At 35.7% G+C, this 22,500-nt stretch overlaps 3 protein-coding genes across 6 annotated transcripts in view; 1 reads left to right on the top strand and 2 right to left on the bottom strand.

The window, feature by feature from the left end:
• Positions 1 to 3,193: 3,193 nt before the first annotated feature.
• Positions 3,194 to 10,128, bottom strand: LOC131947720 (uncharacterized). Of its 4 annotated transcripts, none has more exons than XM_059309007.1 (6): positions 10,062 to 10,128; positions 7,521 to 7,753; positions 7,179 to 7,379; positions 6,008 to 6,175; positions 5,302 to 5,471; positions 3,194 to 4,750 (listed from the first exon to the last, which is right to left on the bottom strand). In XM_059309007.1, exons 2-6 carry the CDS (start codon positions 7,711 to 7,713, stop codon positions 3,782 to 3,784), a joined length of 1,701 nt encoding a protein of 566 aa, XP_059164990.1. In that variant the 5' UTR covers positions 7,714 to 7,753; positions 10,062 to 10,128; the 3' UTR covers positions 3,194 to 3,781. The 4 variants fall into 4 exon arrangements, with proteins under 4 accessions (XP_059164990.1, XP_059164992.1, XP_059164991.1 ...); XM_059309009.1 differs by lacking the exon at positions 10,062 to 10,128 and adding an exon at positions 9,960 to 10,038 and having other exon boundaries at positions 7,521 to 7,688; XM_059309008.1 differs by lacking the exon at positions 10,062 to 10,128 and adding an exon at positions 9,234 to 9,671.
• A 1,220-nt stretch (positions 10,129 to 11,348) lies between these two features.
• LOC131947692 (acyl-coenzyme A diphosphatase FITM2) lies at positions 11,349 to 14,759 on the top strand. Its single transcript, XM_059308970.1, has one exon. It carries the CDS (start codon positions 11,377 to 11,379, stop codon positions 12,331 to 12,333), a length of 957 nt encoding a protein of 318 aa, XP_059164953.1. The 5' UTR covers positions 11,349 to 11,376; the 3' UTR covers positions 12,334 to 14,759.
• Positions 14,760 to 15,330: 571 nt separating this feature from the next.
• The window catches only part of LOC131947694 (aquaporin-like), a 9,562-nt gene continuing 2,392 nt past the window's right edge, over positions 15,331 to 22,500 (bottom strand). Inside the window, exons 4-6 of the mRNA XM_059308971.1 lie at positions 22,089 to 22,226; positions 21,331 to 21,411; positions 15,331 to 16,508 (exon numbers count right to left, since the gene is read on the bottom strand). Coding sequence (XP_059164954.1) covers positions 16,269 to 16,508; positions 21,331 to 21,411; positions 22,089 to 22,226 — 459 coding nt within the window. The 3' untranslated portion in view covers positions 15,331 to 16,268. The remainder of the gene's footprint in view (positions 16,509 to 21,330; positions 21,412 to 22,088; positions 22,227 to 22,500) is intronic.

Genomic DNA, 22,500 nt, shown 5'->3' with positions numbered 1-22,500 from the left:
TTAGATCTAATAACAATGTAAAGTTTCTAATTTTGAGCAGAGCTTGCTAAACTACTTTAATATGTTTTGTGCGAAACATGTGTATGATTTTATATGAATAAATATTATTTCATATTTAAGCTATTTATTTTAAATGTGTGTATGTATATATATATATATATATATATATATATATATATATATATATATATATATATATATATATATAATATCATAATATTGAAATGGAAATGTTTGTGGCTCTTTAAAAACGGTAAAATGTGGTAAATTATAACTTTTGGCTCTTCCGTCCCAAAAGGTTGCAGACCCCTGAAATAGACTAAATTACACAGTTAGGATATAGATTATATATATATATATATATATATATATATATATATATATATATATACATATATATATATATATATATATATATATATATATATGGGGCCCTAATTTTTTTATTGCGGGGGAGCCTTTTTTTTCTAGTTCCGCCACTGGCTATGGGTCGCCTTAAGCCCAGTCAACTCAGCCCACTACTGACTGGGACCATAACAACCTTTATAGGCTGTTCTAATAAAATAGGTAAACAGATTATCCACAAAAACAGTACTGACGTATGTTACCAGAATTTACATAGAACAGGGGTCGGCAACCTGCGGCTCGCGAGCCGCATGCGGCTCTTTTGATATCAAGATGCGGCTCTCCAGCTCCTTGAACAAATACTAATAATCTTAATAAAAACATAAAATATTTGAAATAAAAAAATGTTAGTGGCTCTTTAAAATCAGGGAAATTTTGAAAATTGTAACTTTTGGCTCTTCCGCTTCAAAATGTTGCCGACCCCTGAGATAGAACATAAACAGTTTTGTAATATTTCATCTTTTTGTTATAACAGATTTTTAAAAATTATTTTAAAGGCCTCTATTTTTTAAGAATAACTTTTTGGTTACATTTTAGTAAAAATTAAAATACATACTACGCTAATAATTAAGTTTTGAAAACAATTAGTATCTTATTTATTAACAAAGTATACAACTCACACTTTAGTTAATCATGTAGTCACTACCAATGACTCTCAAACCACATATCCCCGACACGGCACTTTACTTCAACCGAGGCCATAAAATGCCATGTACGTGTTCCAAGATTCAAAACAATGACGCTAAGCATTTATTTTAGCTTTGTTCAGCTTTCTAAAAAAAAATAATAATTAAAAAATACTTGTCTGAAAATAAGAATCGCACATGCTTGTTCTCATGTCACTTGCAGCTATCTAAAGTAAAGATTGTCACACGAACTGCGGGCCATAGTTGGGCAGTATTTTAATTCAGTAGGAAATTAAGTGTAAAAAGCTAAAATAACATTGTGAAATGCCTCCTTACTCCCCCAATAAAAAAAACGATAGTTCTAAAAACTACGAAAATTTAATAGCTGCATTTAAAAACTATAACTAAATAATGGATTGTATCTCTTTAATATATAATTTTTTTTAAGTTCATTTTTCCTGACAGTCCATGGGGTAAGTGAAGTAGAGTTCATCTGTTTCTGTGACCTCGGCATATGAACGTTTGGTCAGCACCATGCCCAGCCGTCTTTACTTTCCTAACGTGAGTTAAGGACCCATCATCACTGGGTGGATTCAGGGACGTTTTACTGATTTGGACCCAGATTCAAACTCGAAACTCACAGGTTAGCTGTGTAGCGCTCTACCGCTAAGCCACACAGTCCCGTTTTTATATATTTAAAGTGGTTAAAACTTATATAAGTTTTTAAAAATTAATCTTTATTCCTCAAATAAATAATAATTTGCTGCATGAAATTAAAAACAAAATTGTAATTCATAGGGTAATAATCATGCAATAAAGGTGATAAATACTTAATTTTTTTTTATACAAACACCTTTCAACACAGTTAAAATTTTAAGACCTGTATTACACGTGAAAACATAATGTGAGAAGAGCTACCTTGATAGATATTATCACTTTGGCTATTACTGGCCACACCCAAACACATGGAAATGAGGTAGGGGACCACCTTGCTAAAATTTGGGAAAAGCCGGAAATTTCACTACACCCAAAGTCATATCAAGCACTATAAAAAAAAATTAATTTGCGGTCAAACGCACATCTTAATTATAGAAAAGACGCAGTTGATTTTTTTTTGGGTTAATTGAAACTCGCTTATGTGGTATGGCCCAAGAAAAAACACTGAACATGTTTAGACTCTGCCCCCCCCCCCCCCCCCCCCCCAAAAAAAAAACCCCGCTCAGAGAAAAATTTCAAATTCCTGAAAAGAGGCCATTTTAAGAAAGAGGAAGGACAGGACAAGCAAGAATATCTACCTGGGTTGCTCCAGTTATATCTGACATTACAGATGAGATACATGACGGTTCACTGACATAAAAACTGACAATATTTTTGTTCAGATTTTTAGTTTTATTTCATTATTTTCATAGGCTTTGCATATTTATTTAACAAAATCCATCCTTAAAAAAAGGAAAAATATATTATCTTCAGCAATAAAGAGAAACAATTCATGTAAAATCAACAACTCAATAAAATCACTGTTTCAACATATTTACATAAACAGCTGTAGAGTGTAAAAATCTAAGTAAAAGTAAGTGGCAATGAATGTAATCAGTGAACACAAATTCTATCATCAATATTTAAGAAGCAGATTTGTGAGTGTAGTCAACAAAATATTTAACAAATAAAAATATTAAAATTAACATTTGACATAAATTCAAAGATAGATTTTAAAAGCAATTTAAAACTCTTTAACTCATGTATCAACATGCCAGTATTAAAAAAAAAAAAGTTATATAATAAGATGGTTATAGCTAATTAATACGCTAGTCTACCCAGGCATAAAACTATTAAAACAATAGACTCCTGCAGCAAATGTACAATAGTTTACCAAAAATTTTATAAGCTATCTTCACTTATTTTGAGATAGAATGTTAAACTATTTTAATTATGTAAAACCTCTGGGGTCATCCAGTTATGACATTCACACAAAAATGAGATTATACTCCAAAGATACCCAACTCTATTGCAGCAACCCTATAATAATACAACTTCAATTGCTGTCATACTCATTTAACATTAGTTATGTGGATACATAGTATACTCCACGTCTGGGTTACAACCCATGTTTATTTACTGTATGGGTTATTAACTTGCTAGCAATAATTACCTGAGCTCAATTTTGTGTACCATTTTACCAACATTTTACTCTATACTCATGTATACTGGTGGATCCCACTTATGATGTACTTAAATCAATCACAAGTTTGTTTGTTAAAATTTTGTATGCAGAATAAATTACGTTTTGTTTTAATAGCTAATAAACAAATGGATATAAATTTAACACTTGGCCGAAGCCATTCAAGTTAGTTTCCCCCTTTACAGCACTATCTGAATAGATGCCCTAAATAGATGATCCCTTGCACAGTAACAATCTGAATTCATTACACAGTTCCTCTGTGTTAAAAAATGATATGAGACACAATGGTTTAAAACTGTCTACAATAAAGCAAGATAAAATACAGATAATTACAAATAAAGAAATAGTGTAAGCTTGAAAGTATAAAAAGAATTTTTTTTTAAATTAAAAAAACTCATGTAAATAAAGTATTCTTCAGTAAAAGAAAAAAAAAAGAAAATAAATGCAAAATTAAAGTACATATGCTGTGCATTATACAAATTATAGCTTCACAGCAATCTAAATATACAATCTCAGTTCTGTGAGTGAAATAAAACTACCAATGCTGGTGACTGTAGGGGAAGTAATCCTATCATTTATGTTTACCATTCTCATGAGTTTCTAACTCATCAAATGTTATGACAACAACATTGCTGTGTGCTGGCACCATGTTGGTGTCCATCACATGAAACACACTGTCATCCACACAGCCTACATCTACATCTATATCACCTGTAGCGCCAGACCCAAGGTTGGATTCTATCTCCACATGTACAACACAGTAAGGATCGGAGTCTGTCTTGGGATTAAGGTTGTTCACTGAACTAGGTGTGGGGTGTCTCTTGGTCACAGTTTCTGACCAGATGAACATGGGGGTGTTGTCAGACTGGTTGTCTACCTGTGTGTCCATATTGTCGATGTCGTCGTCTGTGTCCTTCAGTACAAACGTGACCAGAGGTTCAGGCGGGTTGGCCTGTTGTGGCACACCAGACAATGAATTAGATTCTTGTAACAATGGGTTACCTGTGACCTGTAAAGTCCTGTCTTCATGAGCTGGCATTTCAACATCAGATACACATGTTGTATCAGAACTTAAATGGTCATTTCCTTGTGGACTTGTATTACAAGCAATCCTCTGTACAAAGTTACCACTGAAGTGTGTAGCACCTGACCCTATACCACCAATCTCCTGTATAGCAGAGCTTTCTCTGTGGTCAAGGACATTGTTTAAATGTACACCATGCAGCTTGGTCTGTATGTTTCCTGAGTGTTGTAATTTGACTGGAGGTTCTGTGGCCCGAGAAGCTGGAGAAACTTCAGACAACTTCCTCTTTTTGCTCTCTGAAAGTTCATCAGGTGAGCCTGCTATAGCTTTACGGTTGGGTCCTGATAAAGGCAAGCCACCGCCACTGACAGACTGTGCAGGTGGGGGGAGGGGCATGTGTGGAGGAGAGGGTTCTCTGTAGGTGCCCTTAAGCCAGATGTGACGATGACCATCTATGACGTGGCGGAAGTGACGCAGCACTCTACTGCCGACGGAATCATAATTACTACCAATTACCTGTGGGAAACATGTATGATAATAAATTAGTGGTTCTTAAACTAATCATAATTTTTAAGATAACCCACAGATTAAATATTGTAAGTTACTGATTTGAACTCGATCAAAGAAATTAATTTCATCTCCCACTGGAGTTTATTTCCCCGCTCTATTTTGTACAACACTATACCTGAATACTTCACTGACTTAACTAGTTAGGTGCAGACTCAAAAAAGCTGCACAATATTAAAAGAAAAAACTGCAGTTTTGCAAGTTTTTTATAAGCAAAATATAAAATCAACTGTACTGAAAAAATACAAGAAGTAAACAAAGAAAAAAGGCAGTTTTAGCAATATCAATGCCCACACATGTGACTACAAACATTAATCCAGCAAAACCTGGAGTAAATTGAGAATATGTTCTAAAATTCTGAGAGCATTGTTAATAACCTACAAGCTGGTGGGAGCATCATTCTAGCTTTAAAGAGCTGAAAAGCATAACTCTAGTTTGTTCCCTAGAATTATAGTATAAAGTATAAAGGAGTAAAGGGATGTCACTCTTTCTTATCTCACCTCTATATCCATTTCCTGATCCCCTATCAGCAAGCGACCTTTGTAAAGATATGTATGGTTGCCACCATGTATACCACAGCTATACACTGGCCCCAGCAGGTCAAGGTTCAAAGACTTGAGAGTCTCCTCTTGTACAGTACACACATCACTGCCAGAGTCCACCATGAAATCTGCACCAGGGGAGGTAATAAAAATAAAATTATTTGATAGCATTCAGGTGTTTTTTTTGGAATGAGTCTCTGGTTAAGTGTCTTAAAGTAATGCCAAAAAAACTTTTCTTTTTAAAAACTGCGTTAATCTATGTAAATAAAATAAAGGCATAACCATACAACGTTGCCTTAAAATGATGATCATTTAAGCTTAAATAGCATGTTGAATCCCACTTATTATATCTTTTTTGTGAGGGAGTAAGTTTATTCCCACTTATTTAACCCACCTTTTCAGAGCAGCCTAATGTTTTAAATTAAATCCCACTTACCTATAGAAGTTTTGTAAGTTACATTGAATCCCACTTACCTATAGCAGCTTTGTGTTTCAACTGAAACCCACATACCCCTAGCACCTTTATGTGGTAAGTTAAAACACATATAGCACCTTCATGATGTGGTAAGCTAAAACCCACTTACCTTTAGTACCTTCATGATGTGGTAAGTTAAACCACTTACATCTAGCACCTTTATGATGTGGTAAGTTAAATCCCCCTTACCAATAGCAGCTTTATTGTGTGGCTCTCTCTGTGAAAACAAAAATGCCTTCACACAGAGGAAATCAAACTTGGCCTGAGGTAGACACAAGGGCTTTCCCCATCTGCCACAGATGACAGGCGTCTCAACACCCAGAGATTTGTACTGCAGCTCTAGCCGCAACTTTTCAACTAAAATAAAGGGTCAGGATAATAAATTACTTGGATAAAATACAACTATAACAATATTGTTTTCAAAAGCTAAAGTGGGTCAATACAATATTGATATTTTATAAACTTAATGTTGCATACATTTAATACAAGTTAACCATTAATGTCCCATTCATTCTACCAAAACTCCACCCATGACGGCCCAATGTAAGGAGCATAACTCTGTATGATCAAGTGAATAGTTTCACAAAATATTTGTTTTTGTCTAAATGAAATTTAAAATTAAGATAAAAACTACTGCTTAATGTTGGGAATAAACCTGGCTTTCCAACAGTATTAAATAGAATATATTATATTCGGTACAAGTGCAGAATAAAAATAAAAAATGTCGGAGAAAATTCAAAACTGGTCATTTTCGGTAGTCAACTTTATTTATTTTTGTCTAAACAACTATGCATCGAATTTAACAGTTAAATATCAATTTGGTTATGATTAAGATATATAATTCATAAAATACATGCCTAGATACGTTTAGAGGCATTATTTTATTTTATTTTTAATATTAAATCTACTAAAAATAGGACAGATGAGTCTAAAATTTCGAGATAGAAAGAAACTTTTATTTTTTATCTTTCAAAAGCGCCATTGAAATTAGAAGACCGGAAAAGGATGCTGAAAGTATCCGACTTCCTGTTTGGTTAAAAATTAGGATTTGTAGGCCAAATTTTAATGAAACAAATTTAATTTTTCTATGCGTATTGTAAGCGGGCGGCAGCGGGCGTTACGGGACATTAACGGTGTCGGGCGGCAGCGGGCGTTACGGGACATTAATGGTTAATCAATAACCAAATATGTAGCTAGAAAAAAACAAAAGAAACATGAGTTTTAAAAAAGCTATTAATAAAGTGACAGACGTGTTTTCAAGTTAAGATAACATTTGGTTTATGTAGGTTTGGAAAAACTTGAATTGAAAATAATATGGTGAGTAGAATGTATGCACTGCCAGTTAATACTTATAACATACCTGCTCTTTCTAATCGCTTCCTGTGTCCAGGTAAAGCAACTTCTAGCATGTCATAAATATTCTCATCAGGCAGAGAGAGCTGCGAGACTTTTTTCAGGTCAGTCAGTTCACTACGAACAAACTCAATGTAGTACCCTTTAAGGTGGTTTCTTTTAAGCCAATCATAAACTTCTTTTTTAGGGCTTGGTCGATACAGTTTGGCTACAGGATATAAAATGAATTAAAATCATTTAATAAATTTTACATCAGCCATCTATAATTAAATGTTAATAAATAAACTGAATGGTTAAAAAAAAAATCACATATTAGAGTTTTTTTAAAATAAAGTTTGACAAAACTAACCTTGAGCTAAAATAGCTAATCTGTCATTCACATTAGATATCATCAGATGTTCTTCTAAGTCATAAGCTGTGAGGAATGGAATGTCTGATTCCAAATCGTACCCTTTGATGTGAAACATTTCCGAGTATTTGATCATTCCAGCTTTTTGAAGAAATACATCTACTCCTCCTTTCATTTTAAAATTGCTTGACATGACAATAGCACTCAGGAATCTAACAATTATTTTGCCTCAACTATATAGTAGAGTGTTACAAAGTTAATGTAGAGTACTGTTGGTTGTGAGAGTATTTAGTATAGAAAAATATTTGCATAGATATATAAATAAAGAATAGAGTAGTGATAGTGACCTGATATGAAAGACAGTGATGTTTCTGAGTTGGATTGTTGCTGCTGTGAGTTACAAGATGGTCAATCTCATTTAGGTTGTTGAGCTGCGATGTAGTCTTTGTTTTGTTGTGACAAAGTGAAGGTGTATGTACTCTTATTCTCTTGCTGGGGTGTTGGAGTCAGTCTAGGTTGTTGATAAGAAAAGAGTGCTTTCTAGATTGTCATTCAAGTATGTTTTGTGTGTGCCTGTCTTCGAGTATAGAATCAAATCAGAATAAAATAAGAATGAACGTTTCATGTCAAATCTTTTTCATAAGTATTATTTCACTCATAGAATCAGAGCTAGATGGGGACACAGAAGAAAATAATATTGTGGTCACTGTATTTTATACTTCTCACTGCAGACAAGAGATTTAGGGTATGGAGTGGGGTGTGTTTTGGTATTATGATATTATATGGGGCGAGGTATATTGTGTGGTATGTTGGGGTTGGTATCTGCAGTATCTGGTTTGTTACTGTGTGTGGATGGTGGTGTCATACTGGTTGTGGTGAAGTTTGTTATTTAATAATAATAATAGGGCCCATTTTTGTTTTACAATTTCACACAGTAGTCAACTTTTAATTGAATAATTGTAGTAGAAGTATATAAGTATAGTAAATAAATTAATAGTATATAGGGCCTATAGTTATTAAAATTAACAGATTAACTAGAGTTTACTAGAGTAAGGTAGAACTATTCTACATGTAGACTGTAGACTTATTGAATATTTTATAGAGGCCAATAGATCAATAGATTGTATAGACATAGAATCTATAGAAATAGGCCTAAGCCCTAACTCTATTAATTAATTATTAGGCCTAATAATTAGGCCTAGTTAAATCTAACCCCAATTTCGCAAAGTGGCTTAACTGGCTTAACTTTTCTAGATCTAGTTCTTTAGTAATAGTAATAGTACTCAGAGGCGTAGCGAGGGGGGGGGGGGGGTATGCGGACCGCACCAGGTGACACCATTTAGGGGGGGTGACACCAAGGAAAAAAATAGCAAAATATATAGAGAAAAACTTGAGGGGGGTGCAAATCGAAAGTTTGAGGGGGGGGGGGGGTGCAAATTGAAAATTTGTCCCCAGGAAGGGTCACTATGCCTCTGGGGGGTGACACCATTAAGTGCCACACCCTGTGACACCCGACCTTGCTACGCCACTGATATAACTAGTCTAGATTTAGACATATCTTGCAGAATCTAGCAGCTAGGGCCATCTAAAAAAGTCTCAAGTCTAAGGCCTTAGCCTCTAAGTCTAATTATAAATTAATTAGTTAATAATTAGGCCTAGCCTATTAATTTAATAATTAAAAAATTAGATCTATCCCTATCTAATAAATAATACCTCTATTCAACAAGCTAAGCACTCTAGACTAGACTAGACCTAGGCTAGAGTCTAGCTACTAGCTAGCTGCTACAGTGCTAGAATAGGCTAGAGTCACGTAGAGTGTCGTAGGTCGTAGAGTGTAAGAGTACTATCCAATAATTATTAATATTAGGCTAAATAATTTTATTATTATTACTATTTACTATAGTCCTAGTCTAGATGTAAGAATAGGCGGTAATCTATCATTTTGGGTACGTAAAATCGCCCGCGGCTATTAAGGTATAAAAACGTTACCTCATTGTCAAGGCTTTAATAGAAGTATGTTGTCATATGTTTGTGTCAAATATTATACATAAATGAATAATAAACCTAAATCAATGGCTAAATATATCGATATAGGACAGAAATTAACTTTAAACAGCAGTGTCTGAGAGCAAGATTTGCTATATAAACAGCAGCCATTTGTAAAATAGAGTGGCTTCCCCCTGAATCTCACGCTATAAGCTTATAAAAATAAAACTTAAACAAGATGGCTGCTGTAGTAAATGACCATGGTTTCATCTGTTGGAAACATCGCTAGTCTTCATTTATTACGGAAAAGTTTTAATTCAATTGTTTAAAAACATGTAGGCCTACATAACTACATATTACTACATAAATATGAAACAAGGAAACATGTTTGTATTTTAAAACACATAAATCCTCCTTAAAATGTGAAATAATTATTAAAATATAAGGAGTCACCTGTTTTTCACATTACAAGTCGCGGGCGTTTTTACGTAGGCCTAGGGCCTAGATTACCTAAAATAATCTAAACTAAAACGATAAATATTACTTTAAAATTACCGAATGGCGAATAGGCATATCTACGAGTACTAGACTAAACAGTAACAGTATGATACTTTAAACTTTAATTAGATCAACTGTGAGTGCTAAGTACTGCAAGTATTAGCAATGTATAGACTGATCTAGATCTAGATCTAGATAAAATAAAATTGGCTAATACTTATAAAATAATAGTTTTAGTTTTAGTCTTTTTTTTTACAGATAGAGAGAGCAAAGGGAGGATACTACCACAGCGCCGGTATTTAGGTAACGCTAATTACCACAAAACTGTAAGCCAGGCCTTGTGATTGCTTTCTATAATATTTTGATTTTATAGGCCTATAGAATAGATAAATACGTTAAACATCGTGCCATGAAAAGATCTCTGTTTAAGACGTCATGTTTATTTTTTCGATAGATGTCTTACACATACCCGTATAGTTACAAATAACCCAGCTTGATGCCTTAAAATGACTATACACCGTTCTAATAAAATTTTCGGGGGGGGGGGGGGGGGGGCGACGACGACGCTGATTAAAGTATAAGAGGACAGCGTAGCTTAGCAAAACATCGATTGATTACTAACCCATAAGTCTCGAGTTCGAATCCGGGTTCAAGTCCACGGAGTACTGATTGGTACATATAGTACATAATTTACGTTAGGGAAAATAAAAGCGGCTGGGAATAATGCTAACCATGCTATCCCTTAGGAAAACTAAAGGCGTCTGGATCCCTTCATTTGTCTAGCTAGATCACAGTAACAGGTGAACTACTTCACTTGGCTCATAGACCGTCAGGTTTGAAAAGGGAACATTATTTACTTTTATATGTAGACAGACAGAAGGACAGATAGATAGAGGGAGGCGCTAATTATATTTACACAAATACAGGCGTAACCTTCGTGCGCGTTGCCTCCATCTAGTCTGTTGTTGTTATTTTTTAATTGCAGAAACCTTCTCAGTATTTTCAACAACATTCATGACAAATGACAATCGGATGGAGGATGACGTAATGCATAAACGACCCACATTCACATATACAGGGCACAAAAAACAATTTTTGCGTGGGAGCCTTTTTTTCACTTAATTGGATAGTCTATTTTATACTATCATTGAGATTTTAATATCAGTGTTGGTCTAGTGACGTAAGTTAATTATTTATTATAATTTGAATATGTGATTTTTAAAATATGATCATAATACACACGCACAAAATTACCTGTAAAAATATTTAAAATTTTTGTTTTTCCCTCCCTGGTGAAAATGCTATTCCTGTTATCTTTTGGCAATTAGCTTGTGTTTCCTTGGGTGGGCTCCCTTGACATCAACGGTCCACAATGTCTAGTACTTCGACAAATAAGAAAAAAGATTTTACTAACATTAAAAAGCAGTCATCTGCTGAACGTAAAAGATTTTCGGGCAATAAACCTTTACCTCAGCCGACACATGTTGGGGATTTTATGATGATGCTGTTAATGAAAGTTTGTCGCACTTGTTTACTGGTTGATACCTCTGTAAAAATTGGTGTTTACCTCATTGGAGTTATGTTTGGCTCTATTATTTGTGACCTTTTTGTGGTCCCCAAGACCTATTTGGCTGACAGGAAGAACCCTCTGAATTTGTACTTTATCAAGATGGGATGGGCTTGGACTTTCACTTTTGTTGGGGCCTACATTGGATTAACCAGCTTTGTTTATTGCTGCAGAGATTTTTCTAGGATATGCCAACACTTCCTGAGACTAGCAGTTGGTACCTTTTGGTGGTATTTCTGCACTAAAGTATTCATACACGTAGAAAGCATCATGGGTGTGTGTACTCAATTAGTGCATGATAACAAAGCTACTTGCCTTGAGGCTGGTAAAAACTGGCTTGGATTTGATATCTCAGGTCATATCTTTATAGAAATTCATTGCCTTCTTATTATATCTGAAGAAGTAAAAACTTATAAAGATTGGAAAAAGCTAGGGACAATTTTGGAGGATGAAGATTTGCCAAACAAGAGAAATTTAACAGAGGAGGAAATCCTTCAGGCGCAGATAAACTACAAAACATTAACTCCATTTATTAAAATGCTTCTTATTTTTATAACTGTCATTCAGATCTTGTTTGAGTTCATGCTGTTGACCTCAACAGTTTACAGATTTCACACCCTGGGACAGAAAGTAACAGCTTCATTTGTTGCTGTAATTTGTTGGTTTTTGAGTTACAGAGTCTTATATAGATCAGGAAATCCATTTCCTTTTATGCCTGTAATGCCAGGAACTAGTCCTTTGAATTTTATGAAAATAGTGTAAAAATTCATTACATTTTCTTTACTTTATGCCATAAAATTCCCAGTCTTAATTATAAATTGCCAATTAACACGGATTATTCTTTTAGAATTTTTTAAATTTAAGTTAAAAAATCAAAGTAAAAGAATACCAAACAAAACTGACAGGTATTGCAAATGTAAAAAAAACTGATCACATTTGTATACTCCATTTAGTTTAACATTGGATACTTTGAAAACAAAAAACTATATTCCAAAGAAAATGCACTCCCTTAAAAGGAGCAAAAATACTTTTAAACTTGTGTTTGATGTATGTGCTACATTAGTATCCCAGTCATAAAGAATTTGCTGGTAGTTTTCCAAATGTTTCCCAACTAACATTTTTGCAAACCATTTCTTTTCCCCCTTTGCTTACATTTTTTTTGTTCAAATGTATGTTAATGAAGGAAATTGCTTTACAAATTTTGAGATCATTATGATTCATGATTATTTTTTACCAACATGTGTTGGCTCTTGTGTGAGATTTTGAAAGAGAATATTTTGCATTCTGCTGATGTAACTCCCAATGCTTTTCCAATGCTAGATTATGAGTAAATTTTTGATAGTTTAGTTATTCATTAAAATGTGAATGAGATGAGACAAAGTGTCACTATCAGCTGATGATATTTAAAAAACAAAACAAATGAAATACATTTTATTTAAAACATTTGAAGCCATCAAACTAAATAATATTTTTATAAGATGTATTTTAACATATTTAACTGTGTCACTAAATAAAATAAATAAGGAATTTTGGAACATTAAATTGCATTTAGTTTTAGCATGTTAACATTTTATCCTACATTTTAAAATAGAAGGTTTATAATGTATGTTATTGAACAACAGTTTTTACTAAGTTTAGTGCAGTTAAGAACAAGTTGTATGTTTCTTTATTTTTCATATATCTCAATATATATTTGAGTTGGTCCAGGCTGCTGTTTTAAAGGTTTTCATACTTGTCTTAAAAAAATGTCTGTTTAGAATTTATCAATTTTGAGAGCTTTTCCAAGCATTTTGATTAGTAAAAATGGATTCTGGTAAGAAAACGCTGAATTCAAATAATGAATTTAATTACAAAACAATGTATGTCAACATCTAATCCATTACTTCTTTGTTAAGATTTGTGGTTAAAGAAAGAATTTTTAAACCTCATCTATTTAAAAATAGCAACTTTTTCAGTAACATTGTGTTTCTTCTCAATAATGTTGTGGTGAGTGCTAACTAACTGGTAAAAAGTTATTTGATATACCTTTTATATATATATATATATATATATATATATATATATATATATATATATATATATATATATATATATATAAACAGAGTGAGATTTTTAATATTTCAATTTCTCATCTTGACCCCTCATAGATATGTGTTCCACAGAGTTTATAATTTTTTTTCTTTTGGTGAAGGTATTTAAATAGACAACAATCTGATCTCACCTATGTGTGTACTTTACATAGATCACACCCATCTTTCCTTTGTCAGCCATATCCAAAGTATCCACATTCTTTGAGCCATTCAATGTATTAGTACTATCTTGTTTTATTTTCTAGTCAATTCATTGTCATATTATGATTACAGTTAAAGGAAACTAAATTAATTTTTTGTTGCCAAAATAGACATAAATGAAGCTTATATTTGCTTTTCTATCTTAAACCTTTGTCTATGTTTTTTTTTGCTCATTTATTATATGTAACATTACATCAGACGGTGTTCTTTCCTCAAGTATACTGTTAATTTATTTAGTCAGAATGCTACTTAATGGTTTTTAAACACATTATTAAGATTGATAAATAATAGTTGAAGCAATTTTTAATGGAATATTGTATATTAATTTGAAGCACCTTACTCTTATCAATGATGTGCTGTTTTACTGTAGTGTAGCATTAGAAATGTAGCATGTGGGCTGTTTTTTAAATACACATTAATTGTTAATATAACCAAACACATCAAGCATTGTTGCAAAAACAAATTTTACATTTTAAAAATATTTTTTAAGAATTATGTTTAATATTCTTATGAATATAATTTTATTTTGATTATATATCTTGTAAACACATTATTTTAAAAAGCATATAAATTTGATGGAAAACTGTCATCTCATTAGATAAAACGGGTAGAGAATACAAGATGCAGATTAAGGTTTTCATGTTTTGGTTTTTTAACTCATAGGATATATTAAATAATGTAAAGATGTCTGACATCATCAAATATTTCCACTTTTTTTATGGAAATGCTGACTTTGTGTTTGTAGATAGGTGCCATGTGAATGATAAATACAACACCTTTTATACCCAGCAGAACTAGGTGTTTGTCATTTATTATGTTTGCTTCACTGTATCTTCACATAGTCGCTGTCAAAGATTGTTGTTTTGTTTTGGTTTGGTTGTCTTCAATGTGGAAAATGTAAATTCACATAATTTTTTTTCTTTTTTAAGTTTGATCCAAATGGTTTTTGTACCAATAAAATTTAATATCACAGGTGAAGTAGAGTTCTTTTAACATGGTCCACTGCACATATGTTGGTTTGTCCAGGTGCTGACCTTAAAACAGCCGATCAAACCCTATCATGCATGGTACCTTTTTTATGGTCTAAAATAGCAGATGGAATCCATCATTTTCTTCTACCTTGGCATTAAAATGGACTGTGCGGACAGCATTATGCCCACTTCTATTTACTCTTCCACACTTGAAACCACCCATTAGGTTGGCTGAGATTTTTGGCTTGGTTATTGTGCGCAACCATGCTCTATTTGATAGCTCTGTCAAAAATCTTGAAATAATTCAGTAAAATTCTAACAATGTCTATGATTAAATTTGCAGCATACACATCTAGTCTTTTAAAAACAAAAATAATTAAAATTAAAAGCTGAGGCCTTTTGATTACATTACACAAATTTAAAATTTTGACTTAACTTAAATAGCTAACCTGTACAGAGTTCAACAAAACAAACCAGAAAACTAGTAAATTGTATATATTTGATAAATACACTTTATTTAAAGTACAAATGGACATCTATATATTTACATTTGTTTTCAACAGTACATCTTCATTGACAAGTAATTTATACAAGAGAAAATTTTAAACACAAATTTTATAAATAGAAGTAGATTTTCCAAATTTTGTTTTTCAAAATTAATTTGATATATTTGCTTACATTATCACACTTTAGCTTAAAAAACGTGTATTGAGCTAAATTCTTTAATATTGTTTTGTTATAAAAATAGTAATGTGAAGAAACATTAAAGGGAGACAACAATTACAATTTAATGTTTTAATCAGTATCATCTTCCACCAGAGCTATCTGCAATAAACACTATAACTACGACTAATGTCAATGTATTTAAATTGTCATAACTTCAGCTACCATATTTATTATAATTTATATGCTGTTACTTCAACATACAAATGTATGACAAAATAATATTACCAAAGAGCAAGAGCTATTGGTCAGAATATTAATTACTTCCCCTAGATCAATAACTGTGTGTCAGCTTTTTTTCCTAGTGTCTGTGTGTAAATCTTATCTTCTGAAATCTCTTTGTGTTAGCTTATCTTCTAACGTCTATGTGTAAGCCTATCTTTCAGAACGTTAATAAAAACAAGGCCACAACTCTTTGAAAAAACAAATGCATTTTTATTTAGTTGTGTAGAATATTATTTATAATAGATGAAAATAATTACTTTGTACAAAAAAAAGTATCAAAATATAGTATAATTTCAATGTATTAACTAACAAAAGGGTATAATATTATCAGTTGAGATACGTGGTTCATTGAGATTGTACATTAACCACAGCAAAAATAATAAAAATGGGAAAAAATACACAATTCCTTGCAATGACACACTGTCCCCTTTTGTGCGTTATGAAATATGTGCACGATCCCTAAGGCTGGTACCACATAAAACATGCATCACGTGTATAAGATAACGCTGTCCCTCTTGAGCGGCTCCTTATAGCCGATAAATCCCTTCTCGCTGGTGTCTTTAGCCAGGGTGACGGTCGGGCTGGTGAAGTCTGCACTCCCCGTCCTGCTGCCACACAGCCTCAGTAGTGCACACTCCGCCCCGGACCCCACGGGCTTTTCTGCTAGGATGTACTGGTAAAACAACGCCCCGAGGGAGCCTCCGACTGTTGGGGCAACCCAATATAGCTGGAAGGAAAGAGTTTGCTTTAGTATAGAGAAAAAGAATACGGGCGTTTGTTTGTCATAACATGTAGAAACTTGTTGCAGTGTTTCTTTCAGACTTTTTTTTCTCCGAGGGGGGGGGGCACTTGAAATTTTTTTTTGGGGGGGAGGGGGGCGGACTAAAATTTCCGGGGGGGTGGAAACTGGTAAAAGTATATATTTTCTATATAAATTCTATTTCGTTCGGGGAGGGGGGGGGCGGAGCCCTCCCGAAGTGATGCCTGGAAGAAACACTGACTTAGTGTATTAGGGAGGGTCCACGAAAACAGACGAGATTACAACGGATGGAACAATTCAAGTGGAGGGGAACAAACCTTTACAACAAAGCACTTTTTTTTACAGTTGGCTTAGTTCTTCAAACAAAGATCGTTAAAATAAATCAGGTTCATGCTGTCTTGAAATTAACTAGGGTCTAGTTGTCTTCAAATAGCCCAGGGTCTAGCTGTCTTGAAATTAACTAGGGTCTAGTTGTCTTCAAATAAAACATGGTCTGTCTTCAAATAAATCAGGGTCTAGCTGTCTTCAAATAGACCAGGGTCAAGCTGTCTTGAAATTAACTAAGGTCTAGTTGTCTTCAAATAGCCCAGGGTCTAGTTGTCTTCAAATAGCCTAGGGTCTAGCTGTCTTCAAATAAATCAGTGTCTAGCTTTCTTCAAATAGCCCTGGGTCTCGCTGTCTTCAAATAAACCAGGGTTACACTTTATGTCTAAACAGCCCAAGATCCCCGTGTATTGTTAATACCCGACTCACAAGATGCCCGTGTACAGACAATACCCGACTCACAAGATGCCCGTGTACAGACAATACTCGACTCACAAGATCCCCGTGTACAGACAATACTCGACTCACAAGATCCCCGTGTACAGACAATACCCGACTCACAAGATGCCCGTGTACAGACAATACTCGACTCACAAGATCCCCGTGTACAGACAATACTCGACTCACAAGATCCCCGTGTGCAGACAATACTCGACTCACAAGATCCCCGTGTACAGACAATACTCGACTCACAAGATCCCCGTGTACAGACAATACTTGACTCACAAGATCCCCGTGTACAGACAATACTCGACTCACAAGATCCCCGTGTACAGACAATACTTGACTCACAAGATCCCCGTGTACAGACAATACTCGACTCACAAGTTCCCCGTGTACAGACAATACTTGACTCACAAGATCCCCGTGTACAGACAATACTCGACTCACAAGATTCACGTGTACAGACAATACTCGACTCACAAGTTCCCCGTGTACAGACAATACTTGACTCACAAGATCCCCGTGTACAGACAATACTCGACTCACAAGATCCCCGTGTACAGACAATACTCGACTCACAAGATGCCCGTGTACTGAATATATTCGACTCACAAGATCCCCGTGTACTGAATATACTCGACTCACAAGATCCACGTGTACTGAATATATTCGACTCACAAGATGCCCGTGTACTGAATATACTCGACTCACAAGATCCCCGTGTACAGACAATACTCGACTCACAAGATCCCCGTGTACTGAATATAATCGACTCCCAAGATCCCCGTGTACAGGCAATATTCGACTCACAAGATCCCCGTGTACTGAATATAATCGACTCCCAAGATCCCCGTGTACAGGCAATATTCGACTCACAAGATCCCCGTGTACTGAATATATTCGACTCACAAGATCCCCGTGTACTGAATATATTCGACTCACAAGATCCCCGTGTACAGGCAATATTCGACTCACAAGATCCCCGTGTACTGAATATATTCGACTCACAAGATCCCCGTGTACTGAATATATTCGACTCACAAGATCCCCGTGTACTGAATATATTCGACTCACAAGATCCCCGTGTACTGAATATATTCGACTCACAAGATCCCCGTGTACTGAATATATTCGACTCACAAGATCCCCGTGTACTGAATATATTGGACTCACAAGATCCCCGTGTACTGAATATATTCGACTCACAAGATCCCCGTGTACTGAATATACTCGACTCACAAGATCCCCGTGTACAGACAATACTCGACTCACAAGATCACAGTGTACAGACAATACTCGACTCACAAGATCACAGTGTACAGACAATACTCGACTCACAAGATCCCCGTGTACAGACAATACTCGACTCACAAGATCCCCGTGTACAGACAATACTCGACTCACAAGATCCCCGTGTACAGACAATACTTGACTCACAAGATCTCCGTGTACAGACAATACTTGACTCACAAGATCCCCGTGTACAGACAATACTCGACTCACAAGATCCCCGTGTACAGACAATACTCGACTCACAAGATCCCCGTGTACAGACAATACTCGACTCACAAGATCCACGTGTACAGACAATACTCGACTCACAAGATCCCCGTGTACAGACAATACTCGACTCACAAGATCCCCGTGTACAGACAATACTTGACTCACAAGATCCCCGTGTACAGACAATACTCGACTCACAAGATCCCCGTGTACAGACAATACTCGACTCACAAGATCCCCGTGTACAGACAATACTCGACTCACAAGATCCCCGTGTACAGACAATACTCGACTCACAAGATGCCCGTGTACTAAATATATTCGACTCACAAGATCCCCGTGTACTGAATATACTCGACTCACAAGATCCACGCAGTGTTTCTTCCAGACTTTTTTCTCCGGGGGGGCACTTGAAATCTTCGGGGGGGCGGTAAACTTTCTTCGGGGGGGCGGACACTGTTAAAAGTATATATTTTCTATATAAATTATATAAATTTCATTTCGTTCGGGGGGGCGGTAAAAATTTTTCGGGGGGGCTTCGCCCCCCCGAAGAGATGCCTGGAAGAAACTCTGGATCCACGTGTACTGAATATATTCGACTCACAAGATGCCCGTGTACTGAATATACTCGACTCACAAGATCCCCGTGTACAGACAATACTCGACTCACAAGATCCCCGTGTACTGAATATAATCGACTCCCAAGATCCCCGTGTACAGGCAATATTCGACTCACAAGATCCCCGTGTACTGAATATAATCGACTCCCAAGATCCCCGTGTACAGGCAATATTCGACTCACAAGATCCCCGTGTACTGAATATATTCGACTCACAAGATCCCCGTGTACTGAATATATTCGACTCACAAGATCCCCGTGTACAGGCAATATTCGACTCACAAGATCCCCGTGTACTGAATATATTCGACTCACAAGATCCCCGTGTACTGAATATATTCGACTCACAAGATCCCCGTGTACAGGCAATATTCGACTCACAAGATCCCCGTGTACTGAATATATTCGACTCACAAGATCCCCGTGTACTGAATATATTCGACTCACAAGATCCCCGTGTACTGAATATATTCGACTCACAAGATCCCCGTGTACAGGCAATATTCGACTCACAAGATCCCCGTGTACAGGCAATATTCGACTCACAAGATCCCCGTGTACTGAATATATTCGACTCACAAGATCCCCGTGTACTGAATATATTCGACTCACAAGATCCCCGTGTACAGGCAATATTCGACTCACAAGATCCCCGTGTACTGAATATATTCGACTCACAAGATCCCCGTGTACTGAATATATTCGACTCACAAGATCCCCGTGTACTGAATATATTCGACTCACAAGATCCCCGTGTACAGGCAATATTCGACTCACAAGATCCCCGTGTACTGAATATATTCGACTCACAAGATCCCCGTGTACTGAATATATTCGACTCACAAGATCCCCGTGTACTGAATATATTCGACTCACAAGATCCCCGTGTACTGAATATATTCGACTCACAAGATCCCCGTGTACTGAATATATTCGACTCACAAGATCCCCGTGTACTGAATATATTCGACTCACAAGATCCCCGTGTACAGGCAATATTCGACTCACAAGATCCCCGTGTACTGAATATATTCGACTCACAAGATCCCCGTGTACTGAATATATTCGACTCACAAGATCCCCGTGTACAGGCAATATTCGACTCACAAGATCCCCGTGTACTGAATATATTCGACTCACAAGATCCCCGTGTACTGAATATATTCGACTCACAAGATCCCCGTGTACAGGCAATATTCGACTCACAAGATCCCCGTGTACTGAATATATTCGACTCACAAGATCCCCGTGTACTGAATATATTCGACTCACAAGATCCCCGTGTACAGGCAATATTCGACTCACAAGATCCCCGTGTACTGAATATATTCGACTCACAAGATCCCCGTGTACTGAATATATTCGACTCACAAGATCCCCGTGTACTGAATATATTCGACTCACAAGATCCCCGTGTACTGAATATATTCGACTCACAAGATCCCCGTGTACTGAATATATTCGACTCACAAGATCCCCGTGTACTGAATATATTCGACTCACAAGATCCCCGTGTACTGAATATATTCGACTCACAAGATCCCCGTGTACTGAATATATTCGACTCACAAGATCCCCGTGTACTGAATATATTCGACTCACAAGATCCCCGTGTACTGAATATATTCGACTCACAAGATCCCCGTGTACTGAATATATTCGACTCACAAGATCCCCGTGTACAGGCAATATTCGACTCACAAGATCCCCGTGTACTGAATATATTCGACTCACAAGATCCCCGTGTACTGAATATATTCGACTCACAAGATCCCCGTGTACTGAATATATTCGACTCACAAGATCCCCGTGTACTGAATATATTCGACTCACAAGATCCCCGTGTACTGAATATATTCGACGCCCAATATCCCCGTGTACTGAATATATTCGACTCACCCAGTGATGGTCCCACACGTCAGCAACAACAGCAGGTCCCAGGGTCCTGATGGGGTTCATACTACAGCCTGTAGGCCGGCCCTTGGATTGAAAATTTAGAGCTTAGAGTGTTCTTTCAGACAAGAGGTGTGGGGGGCGGGTGTCTTGAAACTTTCATGGTGGTGGGGGGGGGGGGGGGGGGTTAAAACTTAATGGGTGTGGCAATATGGATTAAGTCTATATATATTTTATATGAATTATGAATTTTTCTTTGTCCCGGGGGGGGGGGGGACGTGCAGATGCCTAAAAGATACGTTATTTGGATCTTATTGTAGGCCGACCCAACGGATACAAATTCAGAATAAAATTTAATTGGGTTCATACAGTAAACTATGAATAAAGCAAATCGTTTTGTTTTTTTTTACTTAATGCCTGGTGTATTATAGTTGTTTTTTTTTAAACTGCAAGGTATATAACATTAAAATGTTCTTCTATTTAAAATAAATTAGCTGTTGCGATATAAAGGGAAAATAAAAATACTGACTTCAATACGAGATTTAAATTTTAGTGTTAATAAATAAATGAATATAAAAGTAAAATAAAAATCAGCAGTATAAAACGTGGTAGGGGCAGCTACTCCATCTGTAAATTGTGTTCGCTGGATAAAGACAATAATTAAAATTTAAAAGCTTTAGTTTGATACAAGGGGAGTAACTTAGTCAACATAAAGAAGTTAAAAGAGTTTATAGATGGGAGAGTTAATATGGGAAGTAACTCACGGCCCAGGCGCTCTGCATGAACACGATAAGCCCTACAGTCAGGGGCATAGAACCCCCGTGGTCGGTCCTGTTCTGGTCGCTGCTAGCGAACACCCCCAACACCAGAATGAAGGTAGCAATCAGTTCAATGGCAAAACCCTGAAACAGGAATTGTGTATGGATTTATTGAATTTGTTAACTAGCAGTTATTGTTATCAAGACATGGATTGATATTTTAATGTTTTTATAAACTTATTAAACAAAAAGGTACTTAACGCTGAAAAAAATTATGCTAATCCTATTTTAAGTTAAAATTTAACTCATATTCAGATAGTATTGCACAATATTAGTCTCAAATTAACATATGAAAAAATAGGTGCTTGGCCCGACTCAAGTATAGAGAGCCTAGTCCCAATCTTCTCTTCAACGGGTC

The sequence above is a fragment of the Physella acuta genome, unplaced genomic scaffold (assembly GCF_028476545.2).
Source record: "Physella acuta isolate Inbredline_101_S28 unplaced genomic scaffold, ASM2847654v3 ptg000604l, whole genome shotgun sequence".
Lineage (NCBI taxonomy): Eukaryota > Metazoa > Mollusca > Gastropoda > Physidae > Physella > Physella acuta.
Note: the sequence above shows the minus strand (reverse complement) of the source record. Positions and strands in the feature narration are given on the sequence as shown.